Source organism: Myotis myotis, unplaced genomic scaffold (genome assembly GCF_014108235.1).
Source record: "Myotis myotis isolate mMyoMyo1 unplaced genomic scaffold, mMyoMyo1.p scaffold_m19_p_34, whole genome shotgun sequence".
NCBI lineage: Eukaryota > Metazoa > Chordata > Mammalia > Chiroptera > Vespertilionidae > Myotis > Myotis myotis.
Genome location: NW_023416340.1, coordinates 384,413 through 405,504, shown reverse-complemented (window position 1 = coordinate 405,504; position 21,092 = coordinate 384,413). Strand labels below are relative to the sequence as shown.

Sequence of the window (21,092 nt, the reverse complement as noted above, 5' to 3'; positions counted from 1 at the left end):
CCTGTTTGTGGAGGGAAGATGGGGTGACCGGCTGCTGAGTTGCAGAAGGGCGTGGGGGGGGGGACCCCTAGCCTGCGTCCGTCTGTCCTCATGACCACGCGTACTGTGGTGGCGGAAGAGAAATTCCCAGTTACCCACAGCCTGCTTCCTGGAGCCCGTGGCTGAACCTACACAGCGAAAGGGACTCTGCAGATACATGGAGGATCCGAAATGGGCGGTTATCCAGGGGGACCCTAAACGCAATCACAGAGCTTCTTCTGTGAGTGGGGTTAGAGCAGCGGTTCTCAACCTGTGGGTCGCGAGCCCTTTGGGGGGGTCGAACGACCCTTTCACAGGGGTCGCCTAAGACCATCGGAAAACACAGATATAATGACATATTGTTTTTGTGATTGATCACTATGCTTTCATTATGTTCAATTTGTAACAATGAAAAGACATCCTGCCTATCAGATATTTACCTTACGATTCATAACAGTAGCAACATGACAGTTATGAAGTGGCAACGAAAATAATTTTCTGGTTGGGGGCCACCGCATGAGGAGCTGTGTGAAAGGGTCGCGGCATCAGGGAGGCTGGGAACCGCTGGGTGAGAGGGAGACCTGAGGCCCAACAGGAGGGGAAGGCGATGAGACCGCGGGAGGCAGAGATGGGAGTGGGGGCCACCAGCTGAGGCGCTGACCCCCCAGCAGCGGCAGGAAGAGGCAGGCACAGGCCGCCTGGAGCCTGCAGAGGGGGTGTGTCCTGCCGGCTGGATTTTGGGGCTGCTGCCTCCGGACTGTGAGAGGGTCCACACATTTCTATTGTTTTAAGCCGCTCAGTTCGTGGCCCGTTGTGTCAGCTGCAATAGGACCCTCATGGAGGCTCCTTCCTCTACCCAGGACCTGCGTGTCTCTGTTAGGGGCAGAAATGGAATATGGGGGGACTCGCAACAATCATAAGATATATTAAGCAAGCCCTGGCTGGTTTGGCTCAGTGGATAGAGCGTCGGCTTGCGGACTAAAGGGTCCCAGGTTCGATTCCGGTCAAGGGCACATGCCCGGGTTGTGGGCTCGATCCCCAGTGGGGGTGTGTGCAGGAGGCAGCTGATCAGTGATTCTCTCTCATCATTGATGTTTCTATCTCTCCCTCCCTCTCCCTTCCTCTCTGAAATCAATAAAAATATTTAAAAAAAGAAACATTAGCCGAAACCGGTTTGGCTCAGTGGATAAAGCGTCGGCCTGCAGACTGGATGGTCCCAGGTTCGATTCCGGTCAAGGGCATGTACCTGGGTTGCGGGCACATCCCCGGTGGGGGATGTGCAGGAGGCGGCTGATCAATGTTTCTCTCTCATCGATGTTTCTGACTCTCTATCTCTCTCCCTTCCTCTCTGTGAAAAATCAATAAAATATATTTAAAAAAAATAAAAAAAGAAACATTAATTAAAAAAAAGGAAAAGAAATATTAATCACACTCTGCTAACTGGGGGGAAATGTGTCCCTTCCTCTGTTTCCGGGAACGGCCCATTATCCTGAAAAGATGAGTGTTAGGTCTGATCAAATCATCCAATCAATACCCCCTCCCCCGGGAACTGGCCTTCAGGCCACTTCGCAACGGACATTCCACTTGCTTAGACCACATTCCACTTGCTGCGACCATCCTCTCTTCCCCCCCCGGAGTTTCCCGGAATCCGGACCTGCACAGAGAACGCTCCGCCCAGAAAAAGCCCGCCTAGAGTCCTTTAAAAACCCCCTGCTTCCCCGTCTGTGGGTGCTGGTGCCATTTTGGGGCTCAGCCCATCGGGTATCCAGATGAGCTAATACATTTATAAGCCCTCACCACTTTGGCCTCGGGCTTCCGCCTTCCGGGACCCTGACAATTAGCAACCTTGTTTGCAGAAACCAGAGGCGCCAGCCCTTTGCATACCCACCAGCCCTTTGCCAGCCCTTTGCATACCCACAGCCCTTTGCATACCCACAGCCCTTTGCATACCCGCAGCCCTTTGCCAACCCCCAGTCAGCACACCCGTTTTTATTCCTTTTGCCAGCTTCCCCATGTCATCTTCATCCTTCTGCCCAATATGAGCAGCTGGCTTCTGGGGGGCTGGCTTCTGGGGAGCAGATTTTGTGGATGGCCTGCTGCTCTCCCACGCTGCGGGCAGGACTGGAATAAATGCTCACGTATGATTCAACCCTGTCTCTGCTGAACTGGCTCAAGCAGCGGCGGGCAGCCCGGACCCATTCATTGTCCGGTTCACATTCTGGCAAGCACGAAGGGATGTAAGCAAGGGACTCCCCTGGGGCGAGCACCCGGGACCCCACCTGCTTCTTGGACTGGAGGTTCCTGGGGCTGAGGTCTGGACTCTTATTCCAAGGGCTGCCAGGAATTTTCCTGTTTTGAGTCCCAGCCTCCGCCTCCGCAATCCCCACTGTCTTACCTAAGGTCTAAGGTGAATCCAGCGTTTTTGTGTGACAGGAGGAGGAATCCAGCGTGTCTGTAAGGCACAGGAAGCACTTACTGTGTGCGGCTTGGGGGAGACGTTCCTGCCTCTCGTCTGGGCGAGCTGGATCAGCTCCGAGTGCCAGACCTTCAGCGGTCCTTGCCTGGTCTCCAAACCCTTAGCCCAGTGGTTCTCAACCTTGGCTGCACATGAGAATCCCCTGGGAATCTTTTTTAAAAACCTGATTTCTGGGCCTCATCCTCCGGAAATCCTGTTTCTTTGTTACTAATGTTGTGGCCCCCACCCCCACCCCATAACAAAGTAAAAAAATATTAAATATCTAGGTATTTTAGAATAACAGGATACTAAAAAATTAATTTGAGTTTGCCTACTTTTGGATTTTTACTACAGAGAATCTAGAGGATAGATTTGAATCTGTTAGTAAATATGTCTTATATTTTACTTGAAATATATCTCTTCAAATGTGAATATATTGCTAATATGAGGAATGCTAAGTATTTACTTGCCACCTAAAATTTAAGGAAAAATTCCAACTAATTGGAAAGAAATTGTATGGTTTTGGTAGTAGAAGGCATGTGGTATGGAGATGCATTTTGAAGGGAAAAAGAAAGTCAGTTTTTCTAAAGCTGAGTGGTTAAGAAAGTCTGTGAAAGTTATAGAAGAATTGTAAAAAGAAATCTTAAAGGACATTATAGGTAATCTGAATGATAAATTTAATTAAATAAATGAATCTAAAGTAAGCTAATTTAGAATTTGGTTAGTGCTTTTCCAGTCTGTTAAAAGAAAAAAGTTTTTCCTGTATTTGCCCAGGAAGCAACAGTTCTATAAATTATTGAAATAATTATATATTGTGTTATTTTAATCAGGTACTTAATTACTTAAAAAAAGTGATCTTAATCGTGGGAACTGAAGTTTTGCTAGTGTATGTATGCGTTTAATACACTTTTGTCCCTTTGAATGAATAAATAGTCTACTACTTAATAATAATGATGATATATAATCTTTTGGTAAATAAGTTTGACAACCTTTCCAGGGTTTGAATTTTAGGAAACTTTTTTTTTTAACCTAGAATTGGCTTTAGGTCATTCCGATAGGCCCTGGAATGCCTCAAGGATTTGTTTTTTCTCCTTATGAAGAAAAATTTTATAATTAAGGTGCATGGGAACTTTGTCAAATAAAGAAATAATAACTATATTCTATTTATATAGGCATATTATTAAAGTAGATTCTGATATGCTTTCATTTATATTCTAACTTATTATTCTGGAATATTGTGTTTTCCAAAAAGGACAAGATTCCATGTCATTTGCATATAATAAAATCCATACCGTGTCATTTTTAAATCTCTTTTTGTCATTTAGAGACAGTCACTCTTTTGTTATAATGCATTTGGAAAAATGTTACATCTTCTGAAGGATCCATGGAAAGGACTCTGACATTTTCAGATCGTCCCCTTCGAACTGGATAAAAATTATTAGAACTCAATAGAATATCTTTATTTATAGAAGTACTGGCAGGAAAAAATCAAGAGTAACAAAAAACTGCTTATGGGGCTGAATGAATTGAAAATAATTATACCGTTTTCGTAACTTTTGCTGAAAGTATTGCTGATTCTTAAACTTTTCGTGTTTCAGGTAGAAGAAAGCATTTTAACAGCAATTTGGTAAATCACATATTTTTCTCCCTACCTCATCCCTCCAGAATTTGGCAATTCTTTTTTTTTTTTTTTTTAAATATATTTTATTGATTTTTTACAGAGAGGAAGGGAGAGAGATAGAGAGCTAGAAACATCGATGAGAGAGAAACATCGATCAGCTGCCTCCTGCACATGTCCCACCAGGGATGTGCCCGCAACCCAAGTACATGCCCTTGACCGGAATCGGACCCGGGACCTTTCAGTCCGCAGGCCGACGCTCTATCCACTGAGCCAAACCGGTCTCGGCGAATTTGACAATTCTTAATGAGTGAATACGTTTCTTTGCATGAATTCAGTAAGAACAGTTTCCAATTGTGGTTTTTATTTACAGAGACTTTGGAATGTCATGTCTAACGTGCCTGGACTCTGGAAGTCACCAGAAGGTGGGAAACCTATTGCTAATATGTAGAATTATTCTATTCATTTTGGGAAGAAAGTCACCGATGGGGAGCTTCACATGTTGGGACCCGCTGTCCAGGAGGAGGAGGCAGGGATGTTTTCTCTAAACATTTCTGCAGTAGCTCCCAGTGTGAATGCCGTCTTTCAGTATCCGATCACGACAACATGAAACGTTCTCATCATTGCACCCTCCCTTGTAGGAATGGACAGCCTGAGCTGCCGGCTGGGTGCTCTCTGATAAGTGGGGTGACTGTTTACTCATTTATCCCTGTCAACAGCACGGGGGCCTTGTTCCTGAGGATGACTGACTGTCTTTCTGCCCCTGAAACATCACAGGGTCCGAACCAAAAAAGGCCTTCTCACAGCGGTGGCACCCACTACAATGACCATCTCCACTGGGGAAGCCAGGCTGAAGAGATTGCTTTGACCACTTTTGTTATGCTGGTAATGGCGGGCTCCCTTAGTGTAGAGGTGACCTGGCTGGCGCGTAGCACGGTAAAAGCCCCGAATGCCACTTCCGGAGCCGTATATATGGGATGAATCAAGAGCTGAGCCAGGCCCGGGGGGCAGTTCTAGAGAATCAGGCAGCGATAGGTTACTTGCTGTTGCGCCATAACCACGGCTGTGAGGAATGGGAAGGAATGTGCTATTTTTATTTTATTTTATTTTTAAATATATTTTATTGATTTTTTACAGAGAAGAAGGGAGAGGGATAGAGAGCCAGAAACATCGATGAGAGAGATCGATCAGCTGCCTCCTGCACGCCCCCCAGCGGGGATGTGCCCGAAACCAAGGCACATGCTCTTGACTGGAATCGAACCCGGGACCCTTGAGTCTGCAGGCCGACGCTCTATCTGCTGAGCCAAACCGGTTCGGCAAGGAATGTGCTATTTTAATCTTTCTGACAATTCTCAGTTGATAGCAAACAACGTTCAACACATTTAGGAAAACCATCTCCGAGGTAAAACAACGAGAAGGGTTTTTTTGGATTTGACTTACCCTGCCTACCCAACCTGTCTGGGCTGCGGGAATTCCTTTTAGTTTCTCTCCTGTTTATATTTTGTGGTCTGATAGCTTGCTGCTGTATGCAATGTCTCCCTCTTTTGAGATCCTGCATTTGCTGTGTTCCATCCCCAAGAGCTGCTTTCAAGGCAGAAGCAGATGCAGTCCAGATGAAAAGATGAGATTTTTCATCTAAAACTAATCTCATATCTATGAGATGATAGAAATAGCAGTGGGGAAATGTTAGTGCAGAAATAGAATATTGGGGACCAGCTATTATTATCCTATATAATAAAAGCCTAATATGCTAAGTGTCCAATTGTCTGGTCAGCCGTTTAACCAATCAAAGTGTAATATGCTAATGATATGCTAAGGCCGCTCAACCGCTCATTATGACATGCACTGACCACTAGGGGGCAGAACGTCAACCAGTCAACCAGTCGCTATGACGTGCACTGACCACCAGGGGGAAGACGCTCCAACCGGTAGGTTAGCTTCCTGCTGGGTCTGTCTGATCGGGACTGAGCAAGACAGACCAGACATGCCCTGGAGCCCTCCTACGGTCCCTCCCCAGCTGGCCAACCTCCTGCGTTCCTCCCTGGCCCCAATTGTGCATTGGTGGGGTCCTTCGGCCTGGCCTGTGCCCTCTTGCAACCTGGGGCCCCTCAGGGGATGTCAGGGAGCTGGTTTTGGCCCAATCCCACAGGCCAGGCTCAGGGACCCCACTGGTGCACGAATTCGTGCACCGGGCCTCTAGTAAGAAATATTAATCATGCTCTGTTGCCCTAGCTGGTTTGGCTCAGTGGATAGAGCGTTAACCTGCTGACTGAAGGGTCCCGGGTTCAATTTCAGTCAGGGGCACGTGCTCTGGTTGCAGGCTCAATCCCCAGCTGCTTGTGGGAGGCAATCAATCGATGTGTCTCCATCAGTGTTTCTCTCTCTGCCTCTCCCCCTCCTTTCCACTCTCTCTAAAAATCAATGGAACAATACCCTCTGGTGAGGATTAGCAAACAAACAAACAAAAAACAAATGGATGTCTCTCTCTCAAACCAATAAATAAATAAAAAAAATTAACCATACTCTGTGAACTGCGATTGTTTTGTTCTGATTAAATGTGAAGGCACATTCTAACCTGGCTGGGAGCTGCATGGGGGACCTTGGGAGCTCCCCTGGAAATCTGGCTCATCCCTCACATCCGGGAGCTGCTTATCATCCTGGAAAGAGTAACAGCCTTGTTGCAGAAACCAGGGGCACCAGCCCTTTGCATGCCACCAGCCCTTTGCGAACCCTGAGCCAGCGTTACCTGCCAAGTGCCCATCTTGCATACCCCCATTCTTATCTCTTTCGCCTGCTTCTCCAAGTCATCTTCATCCTCTACCCAGCGTGAGCAGCTGGCTTTATGGGGGGCTGCAGAGCAGATTTTTGTGGATGGCCTGCTGCTCTCCCTTACTGCCCGCAGGATTGGAATAAACGCTCACATATGATTCAACCCTGTCTGCAGAATTGGCTCAAGCCGTGGCAGGCAGCCCGGACTCAATGATTGTCTGGTTTCATTCGGGCGGGCCTCGAAGCAACCTGCTTGGGAGGCTGGGCTCGCCCTGCCCCCTGCCCACGACCTCAGGGGCGTTCAGGCAGGTTGGACTCTAAGCTTTTTAAAAATATATACTTTATTGATTTTTTACAGAGAAGAAGAGCGAGGGATAGTTAGAAACATCTATCAGCTGCCCCCTGCATGCCCCCCACTGGGGATGTGCCTGCAACCAAGGTACACGCCCTCGACGGGAATCGAACCTGGGACCCTTCAGTCCCCCGGCCTGACACTCCATCCACTGAGCCAAACCGGTCAGGGCAGTGATGGCGAACCTATGACACCTCTGACACGCGAACTCTTTTTTTGGTTGATTTTTCTTTGTTAAATGGCATTTCAATATATAAAATAAATATCAAAAATATAAGTCTTTGTTTTACTATGGTTGCAAATATCAAAAAAATTTCTATATGTGACACGGCACCAGAGTTAAGTGAGGGTTTTTCAAAATGCTGTCACTGGTTTAGGGCACGGACTCTAAGCTTTTTGGCGTAGGGGCCCTCGGAGGAGAGAGAGAGAGAGAGAGAGAGAGAGAGAGAGAGAGAGAGAGAGAGAGAGAGAGAGATGGTCTCAAATGGGGAAACCGCAGCCCGAGAGGCATCTCTCCCCTCTGGCCTCCTCCCTCCATGGGCGGGAGGGAAGTTCCTCAGCGCTCGGAGCCCTGATCCCTGCTCCCCTGGCTGCCCCACAGGAGCCCAGCCTCGGTACCCGGTACCCCGAGTGCAGACCAATGAGGACCTCGGGGCCGAGGGCCGGGGGACGGGTCACTTCCTTCCTCCCTATCTGCACCTCCCTCGGGGCCATAAAAACCACAGACCTCGGGCAGGAGGGCGCCGGTCCGCGGAGCACTAGGGAGACCCAATATGGTGAGTCTAGAAGCGGGGTGGGTGCCGGGGCCTTTGCTCTCTCTTTCTGGCACCCCCTCTTCCACTCCCTCCCCCTCCTCCCCCCCCCCTTGTCGTCCATGTCTCCCCTTCGCCCCTGGCCCCCAGCTCAGACTCTCACTCCTGCGCTGGGACACGTGCAGCGGTTCTCAACCTTCCTGATGCCGCGACCCTTTCATGCAGCTCCTCATGCGGCGGGGACCCCCAGCCATAACATTATTTTCGTGGCTACTTCATCACTGTGATGCTGCTACTGTGATGGATCGTCATGTAAATATCCGACAGGCAGGATGCATTTCCAGGGGTCGCGACCCACAGGTTGAGAACCGCCGCGAGGAGTCCGGCCGCCCAGGAGTCAGCGCGAGGCCGGGGGGCTGGGAGCCTTGCGTCCCCGGGGCGGGGCGTTTGCGCCTCGGGTCTCCCTAGTACGAGGCTTTCTTCCTCAAGGGGAGGGTCCAGGCAAGGCGGCTGGGCGGCCGCAGGGCAGGGGCGCAGGTGGGGAGGCTGCCCAGAGCCGTTGGGAAGGACGCTGAAGGGACTGACCCGGACGGTGGGTGTTCTGAGCTGTAGAGGCAGGGAAACTGAGGCAGGAGCGGAGAGGACCCCGTTGGGGAACGGCCGGGCTCCGCCGCCTGGGGGGCCGGGTTCCAGAACCAGGCGCGGTGGCTGCCAGGCAGGTGGATCTGGTTGCAACAAGGAAAGGAGACGGGGTCCCATCCAAAGCTCTGCCTGGGGGAGGGAGGCTCAGCCACAAAGCTCTGCCTGGGGGCGGGAGGCTCAGCCACGGCTGAGACCTGCTGTTCCGTCCGTTACCAGTTGATTTCTTCTGCGCCTTTGGCTACACTTCACAGGCTGGGTCCCTCTCAAGCTCCTTCTGCCCACCGCCTGTCTGCAAAATCCCGGGCTGAATTTTAACGTGGAGCAAGAATAGGGTTTAGCCCTGACCGGTTTGGCTCAGCGGATAGAGCGCCGGCCTGCGGACTGGAGGGTCCCAGGTTCGATTCCAGTGGAGGGCATGTACCTTGGTTGCGGGCACATCCCCAGTGGGGAGTGTGCAGGAGGCAGCTGATCGATGTTTCTAACTCTCTATCCCTCTCCCTTCCTCTCTGTAAAAAAAAAAAAAAAAAACCAATAAAAATATATTGGGGGGAAAAAAAGAATAGCGTTTAGTAAGAGCAGCTCAGAGTGTGAGATCCTTGTCTGATCGGAGAGCCGGGTCCCTGGTGGTTGGTTGGTGGGAGAGCCAGGCTGGTCCACGGATTCTGTGAGTGCCGGAGGGAGACCGGGGTGAGGGGGTGAGGCCGGGCTGTGATTGAGCACCTGCTGTGCTCGCTCAGAGCTCTCGTCTTGCTTCATCGGGGGAAGGGAAGCAGGAGGGGGGGGGTGCGCGGAGTTGCTTCATCCCCTCACTTCACCTTTTAGACCCTGTGCGTGCGGAGGGGACTTCAGAACAGGGCCCCGTTAGCTTCGACTTCTGCTTCTTTCTGTAAACTAGTTCCCAGTGCCGGAGGGTGTGAACTGAAGAGCCACTCTCCGGCCCTCCTCAGAGCCTCAGGCTCCTTGCCACTGCTCGCGGAGCCTTCCACTAACATCCCACAGGTGCTCAAGGACGGAGGCCAAGTCCCGCCTTCTCTGCGCTCTTAAATCCTCCCACCTCTCTTTCTCTTCTTGGTCGTCATCCCTAATCCAAGCTCCCGCCTCAATCCCTGCTCCAGCCTCCTCTCTGGCCACCTCTCTACTCACAGTGGCCAGAGCCATGTTTCTACGCTGAATGTTAACCCAGTCCCTCTGCAGCTCAAAGACCATCCATGGCTCCCCATTACCCCAGGATAAAGTACAAATTCTTTACCGTGGCATCTCTGGATCTTCCAGCCTCCTCTTGGCCGCCTGCCAGCCACGCCTACCTTTCGTGTTTTGGTGGGTAGCACAGTCCCTGCCTCTCACCACGTGGCTTCCTGCCTTGAAAGGGGGCCCCGTACTCTGGAGGCACTTTAAGCCTCTCAGGGAAGGCTCTCGAGTTCAAATCGCAGAAGTTCTCTGCCGCCTGCTAACCGTGAGGACTCAGGTCTCTGACATTCCCGGCCGCCTCCGTTTTCTCATCTGGGAAATGGGTGTTGCGAGAGCAGCAACCCCCATAGGGTTGTTCTGTGGATTAGATGAGATAATACACGAAAAGGGCTGAGAACAGAGCTTGGTGATTATGATTTCTATTTTATAAGAAGTGCCGTGTCTCCTCCTTCACCCTGTCCTCTGGTCCATTCATTCATGTCGCCTCAGTGCCGCCACCCCAGTGCCAGCCACCGCTGTCCCTCACCTCACGGGGAAGGTTCCAATCTCCTCTCCTTCCGGCTTCTGTTCTGCAGCCCTTTGTCCATGCAGCAGCCAAGGGCTCTTGCCACGGGCCTGGGAACTCAGGGACAATGGTAGCACCTTGCCCTCCTGGTGGCTGTGACATAAAGGCGGTCATTAGCGAATGAATGGCCGGACACCTGGCAAGTGCTTAGAACAGTGCGGGGCGGGGAGGAATGCCTTGGCCCCCACGGCTGGAATTCAATTCACATGACACAACCACCAGGTCAGTTCCTCGGATGCCGCGGCCACAGCCTGAAAACAGCTCTCAGCCCCTCACCCAGACTGGCCAGGCACCCCAGTGAGGACCCCCACCCTGAAGGGTGTGTGACCAGCTGCAGTTCACGCCCTCCACGGTCAGGACCACCTTGGACGGTGAGAGCGTTTCCCGGGCGCAGAGAGCCCTGCGGATGGTGCTGTGGTTTTACTTCTCCGGGACGGCCTCCCTTCTGCACACTCCCGGCTCAGTTCCGCTCTCCTCGCAGACCCTGACTTCCTGCCAGGGAAGTTTTCCTCGGCCGGTGAATGTGTGTGCGAGGAAGAAGTTTTCCTCCGGCCGGTGAATGTGTGTGCGAGGAAGAAGTACCCTTAGGCTTTTCTGAAACGCCCAGATTCTCCATAAGACCCGCCCAGATTCTCCATAAGACCCGCCCAGATTCTCCGTAAGACCCGCCCAGATTCTCCATAAGACCCGCCAGATTCTCCATAAGACCCGCCCAGATTCTCCATAAGAACCGCCCAGATTCTCCATAAGACCCGCCCAGATTCTCCATAAGACCCGCCCAGATTCTCCATAAGACCCGCCCCATAAGACCCGCCCAGATTCTCCATAAGACCCGCCCAGATTCTCCATAAGACCCGCCCAGATTCTCCATAAGACCCGCCCAGATTCTCCATAAGACCCGCCCAGATTCTCCATAAGACCCGCCCAGATTCTCCATAAGACCCGCCCAGATTCTCCATAAGACCCGCCCAGATTCTCCATAAGACCCGCCCAGATTCTCCATAAGACCCGCCCAGATTCTCCATAAGACCCGCCCAGATTCTCCATAAGACCCGCCCAGATTCTCCATAAGACCCGCCCAGATTCTCCATAAGACCCGCCCAGATTCTCCATAAGACCCGCCCAGATTCTCCATAGACCCCGCCCAGATTCTCCATAAGACCCGCCCAGATTCTCCATAAGACCCGCCCAGATTCTCCATAAGACCCGCAGTGCGGGATGGGCGTGCACTCACTGCCAGGGGCCTGCGTCCGCCCGCCCACTGCCCTCTCCTGGGCACCACCCTGCCAGGGGCCCTCTGTCTGCTTCTTTCTTTTCTTTTTCAATATATTTTTATTGATTTCAGAGAGGAAGGGACGGGGGGGGGGGAGAGAGAGAGAGAGAGAGAGAGAGAGAGAGAGAGAGAGAGAGAGAGAGAGAGAAACATCAATGATGAGAGAGAATCATGGATCGGCTGCCTCCTGCACGCCGCCTCCCACTGGGGATCAAGCCTGCAGCCTGGGCATGTGCCCTTGTCCGGAATCGAACCCTGGACCCTTCAGTCTGCAAGCTGACGCTCTATCCACTGAGCCACACCAGCTAGGGCCTCTGTCTGCTTCTGGAACCAGACTGAACACAGGCGGGTGCCGCACGCGAGCACACACACACACACACACACACACACACACACACACACGGATGGAGAGAATGACAGAGTGGGAGGGGAGGGGCAGGGAGAGAGGGGGGGGTGCCAGTTCTGTCCTCTTTTGTTGGTAGCTTTACACACTCCTGGGTCCGTGCTTTGTTCTTTCACCTCGATCTTGGAGCTCTTTCCCCATCAGGGCCTCACTTCCACCTTTTGGGTGGTTGCATAGTATTCTGCTGTCCGGATGGGCCTGTCCCCTGCGGCTGGGCACCTCAGGGGAGCCGTTTGCAAGGCCCCGGCTGGAAACCGCAGCGTTTGATTCAGCGTCTTTTGTCCGCATCATCCTGAGAGGTCAGAGCCCAGGGAGCTTTGTCAGCTGATGAGAGGAGGGATGACGCGTGTGGGCACCAGGGGGGGCGGTGGGGGGATGCTCCCTGTTTGGGGTCTGACTCATTCTGCAGCCAAGAAAGGCAGGTCGCTTCTGCAACCAGCAGGGGAAGGGTTAGCCTGAAGGGGACATTCACAATATTTAACAACCTGCACACGCCCCCCTCCCCCCAAAAAGCCAGGGAATGGGGCCTCCTGCTGTGCCTGGCATTAACCTTTCTTGACTGGAGCCTGGGGGCCGGGAAGGGGAGGGACCCAGAGAAGCAAAAGGGGAAGGCAGGTCAGGATGGGGAGAGCTGGGGGTGACGGCTCAGGGCAGGTCTGTTCACCAGTGGAAACATGGCGACGATTTTAGCTTTCTATTTTGAAATATTTTCACACTTTATAGAAAAACTAGAGGCCCGATGCACGAAATTCGGGCATGGGTAGGGTCCCTGGGCCTGGCTGGCGATCAGGGCCCATCTGTGGGGCAACCAGTGGGCCAATTGGGGGCCCCCTGCTGGCACCCGCCTTGGCTGGCCTGGGGCCTGCGGGTGGGGGCAGTTACAAACACTTTGCCATTCTCAGTCATCCAGAGCCTCGCTCCTCCCTCCCCGCTCCCCCCTCCTCCCTCTCCGCTCCCCCCTCCTCCCTACCCGCTCCCCTCCCCCTCCGCTCCCCTCCCTCCTCCTCCCCTCCCCTCCCCTCCCCCTCCCTCTCCTTCCTCCCCCTCCCTCCCCCCTCCCCTCCCCTTCCCCCTCCTCCCTCCCCCTTCCCCCCTCCCTCCCTCTCCTCCCTTCCCCTCCCCCCTCTTCCTCCCCCCTTCCCCCCTCCTCCCTCTGCCCTCCCCCTTCCTTCCTCCTCCCTCCTTCCCTGATTTCAAAGAGGAAGGGAGAGGGAGAGAGACAGAAACATCAAAGATGAGGCATGTGCCCTGACCGGGAATAGAACCAGTGAACTCTTGGTTCATGGGGTTGATGCTCAATCACTGAGCCACACCAGCCAGGCTAATTTTTAGTTTAAAAAAATAGATTTTGAGAGAGAGAGAGAGAGAGAGAGAGAGAGAAACATAGTAAAAGCATAAACACAATACTTGTCACCCTCAATAAAAGTAGCATCGATTCCTTCTTATTGTCAAATATCCACTTGAAAATTTTTTTTTTATTGATTTCAGAGAGAAAGGGAGAGGGAGAGAGAGAGAAACATCCATGATGAGAGAGGCTGCCTCCTGTGCGCCTCACACTGAGGATCGAGCCCGCACCCCGGGGAACGTGCCCATGTGCCCCGACCGGGAGTCGAACCGTGACCTCCTGGTTCAGAGGCCGATGCCCAACCCCTGAGCCACGCGGGCCGGGCCAGCCAGGCCACTTTTAAACTTCCCACAGTGTCTCAAACTGTCTTGTTTCCCAGTCGATTATTCCAGCCAGGATCCAAACGAGGTATCCATGTTGCCTTTGGTTGATATGCCTCCTAAATCTATTTTAATCCATGACACTTCCCTTCCTTCCTTTCTTTTTTTTTTTTTTTAAAAAAATGCTATTTATGAGGGGGAGAAACCCGGCCATTTATCCTGTAGAGTCTCCTACTGTCTGATCGGGTTGGTTTCGTCCCTGTGGTATTATTTATCATGTTCCTCTTGCCCTGCCTTTCCTGTAAACTCCTAGTTTTAGATTTAGAACCTTGATTAGATTCATGTTAATTTTTATTTTTTATTTTTGGCAAAAATTACTTCATAGGTGGTGCTGGGTCCCTTCTATTGCCTCACGCCAGAGAGTACAGGAAGTCTCGTTCTTCTTGGGGTGCTGGGTTGATTGCTGGGCTCGAGGTGCCAGCCCTACCTTATCGATGGTCAAGTTCCTGTCAATCTTTCACCTGGTGGTTTTAATCAGATGTCGATGATCTCCACCCAGATCCGTTATTTCCTTAATTCCATCATTCCTCCTGCAGCTGTTAATCTTCGATTCCCCTCCAAGGAACCACTTCCCGCCCTGGCTGGTTTGGCTCAGTGCATAAACTGTAGGCCCGCGGACTGAAGGATCCCGGGTTCGATTCCAGCCAAGGGCACACACATCCATCGCAGGCTCTATCCCCAGTGCTGTTCAGAGAGGCAACCAACCTATGTGTCTCTCTCACACCGATGTTTCTCTCTCTCTTTCTCTGTCTCTCCTCCTCCCTTCCACTCTCTCTAAAAATCAATGAAGCCCTAGCTGGTTTGGCTCAGTGGATAGAGTGTCGGCCTGTGGACTGAAGGGTCCCAGGTTCGATTCCGGTCAAGGGCACATGCCTGGGTTGTGGGCTCCATCCCCAGTAGGGGGCGAGCAGGAGGCAACAAACCAATGATTCTCTTTCATCATTGATGTTTCTCTCTCTCTCTCCCTCTCCCTTCCTCTCTGAAATCAACAAAAATATATTAAACAAATAAAAAAAAAATCAATGAGAAAATATCCGCAGGTGAGGACTGACAAACTGACAAAAATTAAGCACCCCTTTCCGACCCTGACTCTTCCTCTAAGCACAAATGGCAGGATAAATGCTTGATTCCTTCCCGTTCCAGAACGCGAAGGTGACTACGGGTTTGCTTGTTTTTAGTATCGATGTGAACTCAGATCTTCATATATAAACTAGAGGCCCGGTGCCCGGATACATGCACCGGTGGGGGCCCTTGGCCTGGCCCGCGTCTTCTAGCAATTCAGGGCCTCTCAGGGGATGTCAGAGTCAGTTTTGTCCTGATCCCTGCAGGCCAGGCCGAGGGACCCCACCGGTGCACGATTGGGGTCGGGGAGGGGTCGTGGGAGGGCTCCAGGGCGTGTCCAGCTGTCTCGCCCAGTCCCTATTGGCTGGACCCCAGCAGCAAGCTAACCTACCGGTCAGAGCATCTGCCCCCTGGTGGTCAATGTGTGTCATAGCAACTGGTTGAACGGTCGGACACTTAGCATATTAGGCTTTTATTATATAGGATTATTATATAGGATGTGTGTCATTCCCTCACAGTTCCTCTTGTTATCAGGTACTCAAATTGTCCCACTTTGACTAGTGGGAGCCTTTTCAGACTGTCTTTTGTATCCCTTCAACATGTCCCCGTTAAAAATTTCCTTACTTTCTGAGAGGTTCTGGGGTCATCATATCTATTTCCTGTCCCAGAACAGGAATCAACCCTTCTCCAAGGAGTCCTGGCTTGTTTGAATGGCAAATGGTAATTAGAGACCATAATCTTTGTTCTTTTTTTAAATTGATTTTTTTTTTTTTTTTTTGGTTAATCCTCACCCAAGGATATTTTTCCACTGATTTTTAGGGAGAGTGGAAGAGAGAGGGAAAGACAGAGAAACATCGCTGTGAGAGAAACACACCAATTGGTTGCCTCCTGCACGAGTCCTGGCCAGGACTGGGCGGGGGAGGAGCCTGCAACCAAGGCACATGTGCTTGACCGCAGTCGAACCCGGGACCTTTTGGTCTGCATGCCAATGCTCTATCCACTGAGCCAAACCGGTTAGGGTGACACTTGTGTTCTTCCCACATCGTGGCTATTGTACGTGAACATAGGGGTACGTACATCTAGTGAAATAAGTGCTTTTGATTCTTTAAAATAGTGCATTACAATATTATTTGTCTTGGTGACTCCATCTTTCGGTGACCGCCTCTCCCCGCTGCCTTAAAGGTTGTGCCTGAGTTTGTGGGGCCTTGGGGAACAGCTGACTGCTCCAGGATGCCATTCCCAGACAGAACACAGAGCTGCCCCTGTGGGTGCCAGGCAGCAAAAGGGGGTGATGTGGTGGTGAGGGGTAACTGGGACCCTGGTTATAGTTACAGCATCGCAGTTACAGCATCGCAGTGTGTGGGTGATATTAAGCATGTCTAACAAGCAGCGTGTCATGGGTTGTGACCACAGCTTGCAGCAAGCCTAGGCGTTAATCATTTGCTGAATTGTGGGACCTCCAGGGACTTCACGGGGAGGTGGCAGGGAGGCAGGGGCCTGGAAGGCCAATCAGCAAGAAAGAATTTTCCATCTACACTAATAAAAGAGAAAGATGCAAATTGGCCGTACCTTCGCAACGCCCACCAGCCAACCAGGAGTGACTATGCAAATTAACCCAACCAAGATGGTGGGTTAATTTGCATATGCAGGAGCCCAGCGGCCGTGGGTGGGGCAAGATGCTTGTGTTGTCGCCATGGTGATGATGCAGGCATTCTGCACCGCCCCAGTGGCTCTGGACCTCTGGGCACTGTGGGAAGGCGGAAAGGTGGCTCCGGCTGGAGTGAAGGCGGTGTTGGCAGCCAGGGGAAGGAAGGCCCATTCCTCCACAAATCTTCGTGCATCGGGCCTCTAGTCTATAATAATAAAAGCGTAATATGCTAATCAGACCAGACATCCTTCAGGATGACCTTCTGGACAAAGCTGGGGCTGCAAGGGAAGCCCGGGTCCCAGGTGCCTGCTGGCGGCGGGAGGGAAGCCAGTGCTGGCCGCCTGGGGAAGGAAGGCCTACTCTTGCACGAATTTTGTGCATCGGGCCTCTAGTATTTTAATAAGTGATGCGACACCCCTGCTGACTCTCAGCAGGCCCCCATTTCCTAGAGAAACCTGGGGTGATGGGCTCAAAGCCACGTGGCTCTGGTGGACCCCCTGGCACCTGTCTGCAGACTCACCTTCTCCCTGCCTCTCTGCTTCCACCCAGGACTCCCTGGAAAACGACTATGACTACCCTTACACCTGGGACCCCAACACGTCAGTGGATAACTCTTCCTACACCGTGAGGCTGAGCATCCCGGACATACTCGCCCTGGTGATCTTTGCGGTGGTCTTCCTGGTGGGAGTGCCCGGCAACGTCATGGTGCTCTGGGTGACGGGGATTGAGGTCCGCCGAGCCATCAATGCCATCTGGTTCCTCAACCTGGCCGTGGCGGACCTGCTCTCCTGCCTGGCGCTTCCCATTATGTTCGTGACGGTCCTGCATCACAATCACTGGTATTTCGGGGACGCCGCCTGCCACATCCTCCCTGCCCTCCTCCTGCTCAACCTGTACGCCAGCATCTTGCTCCTGGCCGCCATCAGCGCCGACCGCTTTCTGCTGGTGTCCAACCCCATCTGGTGTCAGAACTACCGAGGGGCAACGCTGGCCTGGGTGGCCTGTGCCGTGGCCTGGGGCCTGGCCCTGCTGCTGACCATCCCCTCCTTCGTGTTCCGGAAGGTGTACAAAGAACACTACCCCCCCAAGACGGAGTGTGTCGTTAGCTACGGCCGCAACAGTACCCAGGAGAAGGCCGTGGCCACCGTCCGGCTGTCTGTGGGCTTTCTGTGTCCGCTGGCGATCCTCACTGTCTGCTACACCTTCCTCCTGATCCGGGCCTGGAGCCGCAGCGCCACGCGCTCCACCAAGACGCTCAAGGTGGTGGTGGCCGTGGTGGTCAGCTTCTTCGTCCTCTGGCTGCCCTACCAGGTGTCCGGCATGCTGCTGGCGTTCTTTCCCAAGGAACACCACCACTTCAAAGCCGCGTCCCGGTTCGACGCCCTGTGCGTGTCCATCGCCTACGTCAACAGCTGCATCAACCCCGTCATCTACGTGGTCGCCGCCCAGGGCTTCCACGCCCGGCTCCTCAAGTCCCTCCCTGCCAGGCTGCGGAACGTGCTGGCCGAGGAGTCCACGCTCAGGGAGTCCAAGTCCTCCACGTCCAAGTCCTTCACGCTCTCCACGCTGGACAGCTCGGCCCAGAAGAGCCAGGCGGTGTAGGGGACACCCGCCCGCCACTCTGCCTTCCTTCCGCTCCATTCTCTTCTGCTTCTTTCAGCTCAGCCCTGGGTGAGCTGGTGGTGTTTCACTGAGCTCTCCTCCGTCCTTCCTCATTTCCAAGACCCACGGAGACTGCCTGCTGGGGCCACACAACCTTTCTCTTCACCTAAGGACGTAGAAACACAGACACCGACATGCCAGGAGTTGCCCTGGTCGGCTTGGCTCAGTGGACAGAGCGTCGGCCTGCGGACTGAAGGGCCCCGGGTTCGATTCCCAGTCAGGGCACCTGCCCGATCCTCAGTAGGGGGTGTGCAGGAGGCAGTCAATCAATGATTTTCTCTCATCATTGATGTTTCTATCTCTCTCTCCCTTTCCCTTCCTCTCAGAAATCAATAAAAAATATATTAATATCTATCTATCTATCTATCTACCAGGCACTTGTTTGCACCGGGAGAGAGGGTGCAAAGAAAATAAAGGGTGCAAAGTAAAGCCTTGGCCAGGTGACTCAGTGGATGGGAGCGGCGTCTCATATGCCAAGAGGTGGCGGGTTCGATTCCTGGTCAGGGCACAAACCCAGGTTGTGGGTTTGATCCCCGGTCTGGGCACGTAAGGGAGGCAACCGATCTATGTTTCTCTCTCTCCCTTCCTCTGAAATCAATTAAAAAATGTATTTATTAAAAGAAAGAAAATACAGTAAAACCATAGAATACAGAGGCATGGAAACATTCCAATCTTTCAAAAATGGTTATGTATTTATTTTATGGGGAGTTGGAAAAAAATATGTAACTGGTGTCTCCAAGACACCAATTTGTTTAGGACAAAGCAAATTACACGGACCTATGGCCCAGCCAGCATGGCTCAGTGGTTGAGCATCGAGCTATGAACCAGGAGGTCATGGGTTCGATTCCCGGTCAGGGCACATGCCCGGGTTGTGTGCTCAATCCCCAGTGTGGGGCGTGCAGGAGGCAGCCAAGCGATGATTCTCTCTCATCATTGATGTTTCTATCTCTCTCTCCCTCTCTCTTCCTCTCTCTGAAATCCATAAAAACATATTAAAGCCCTAGCTAGTTTGGCTCAGTGGATAGAGCATTGACCTGTGGACTCAAGGGTCCTGGGTTCGATTCCAGCCAAGGGCACATGCCTGGGTTGCAGGCTCAATCCTCAGTAGGGGCCGTGCAGGAGGCAGCCGATCAATGATTCTCTCTCATTGTTGATGTATTTCTCCCTCTCTCTCTCCCTCTCCCTTCATCCCTGAAATTAATAAAAATATATATTAAAAAAAAGTACACGGACCTACTAAGCTTCTGAAAGTGAGTTGATTTCAAGAAAAAAAGAAGTTAAAATGTTGCTTAAATGGGCTTTAAAACAGTTTTAAGTAAAAAGATGGCGCGTGGTTATGGAGAAAACCCTGCAAGAGGAAGGCGGAGGGTGGGAGTCCCTGATCTGGCACCGCCCGGCCACGTGGCCACCGAGGAATTTGTCTCTTTATTGTGTAAACGACTGTTCATTTACAATTAAACGTTTTATCTGGACACATTGCAGACTGCGGTGCAGTTGTCAGTAATCAGACCGAGGGGTCTGTGTCCCCCTGACTGCTTCCCTCAGTGGGGACATCTTGCAAAACGAAGTTGGGACATCACAGCCGGGATGTTGACACTGACACCCCGCAGGTAGAGGACACTTTCGCCACCAGGATCCCTCGTGACCCCTTTTTCCTGCCACCCCCACTTCCCTCCACTCTCCTCAGCCTTGTCCCCAACCCCTGGCAACACCAGCAACTGCACCTGCACCTGCACCTGCACCTGCACCTGCACCTCCCACTCCAACTCCCCCTCCCTCTCCCCCTCCCCCTCCCCTTGCCCCTCCCCTGCCCCTTCCCCTCCCCCTGCACCTGCAACTCCCCCTCCACCTGCACCTCCCCCCTCCACCTGCACCTCCCCCTCCACCTGCACCTCCTCCCCTTCCCCTCCCCCTCCCCCTGGTGGTCAGTGTGCATCATAGCTACCAGTCATTCTGCCATTTGGTCAATTTGCATATTAGGCTTTTATTACATAGGATAAATATTATGTAGTACATGATTGCATGTTATATGAACAGAAATATAGTGTGCAGTTGTATTTATTAAATATTAAATATATTCATTGCTATTTATTAGCTTAATAATTAAATATACTTATAATTATACAATAAAATATAATTATATATAATTATATAATATAAAATGTATAACTATATTATATAATATAGACACTATATAACATTAATACTATATTCATGTATGTAATGTATACGTATTGATACAGTAGAGTAATATTAATGATATGATTATATTATAGTGCTATATATAATGATATTTAATATATCAAATAATAATATAGTCAATAATTATTTTGCTTAACTCAAAATATCCAAAATACTTTTAAAAAATATGTTTTTATTGATTTCAGAGAGAGGGAGAGACAGAAACATCAATGATGAGAGAGAATCATTGATCAGCTGCCTCCTGCAGGCCCCCTACTGAGGATCCAGCCTGAAACCTGGGCATGTGCCTAGACTGGGAATAGAACCGTGACCTCCCGGTTCATGGGTGGATGCTTAGCCACTGCGCCACACCAGCCGGGCCAACATATTTTTATTTCAACATGTAACCAGTGTGAACAATCATTAAGGAGATCTCTTACTTGTGTTTTGTTTTGTTTTGTTTTGGGCCAAGTCTTCAAAACCCTGTGTGCATGTGTGTCACACTCACAGCGCGTCTCAGTGCGGACTGGCCCGTTTCAAGTGCCCAGGCGCCCCCAGGACTGGCGGCCACCCCGTTGGATGGCCCAGGGCTGACTCCCCTTCCCGTTTGCAAGAGCAGGTGGAGGGCAGGGGACGCCCGTCGTCATGCGGCGCTGGCCCGGGTCTTGCGGGCTCCACGCAGCCGTGTCTGCTTGGGGACAGCCTTTCCGTCAAGGTGCCGTCTGAGCCCTAGGAGGACAGGGCCCCGCCGGGCTGCCCATAGGAAGCGTTGGCTGCTG

General features: G+C 51.8%; 1 protein-coding gene across 1 annotated transcript; it reads left to right on the top strand.

Annotated features, from left to right (window-relative positions):
* The first annotated feature begins 7,775 nt into the window (after positions 1–7,775).
* On the top strand, positions 7,776–18,737 carry C5AR1 (complement C5a receptor 1). Its single transcript, XM_036302965.1, has 2 exons — positions 7,776–7,988; positions 17,020–18,737. The coding sequence occupies exons 1-2, from the start codon at positions 7,986–7,988 to the stop codon at positions 18,070–18,072; spliced, it is 1,056 nt and encodes a 351-aa protein (XP_036158858.1). The 5' UTR covers positions 7,776–7,985; the 3' UTR covers positions 18,073–18,737.
* Positions 18,738–21,092: the final 2,355 nt, after the last annotated feature.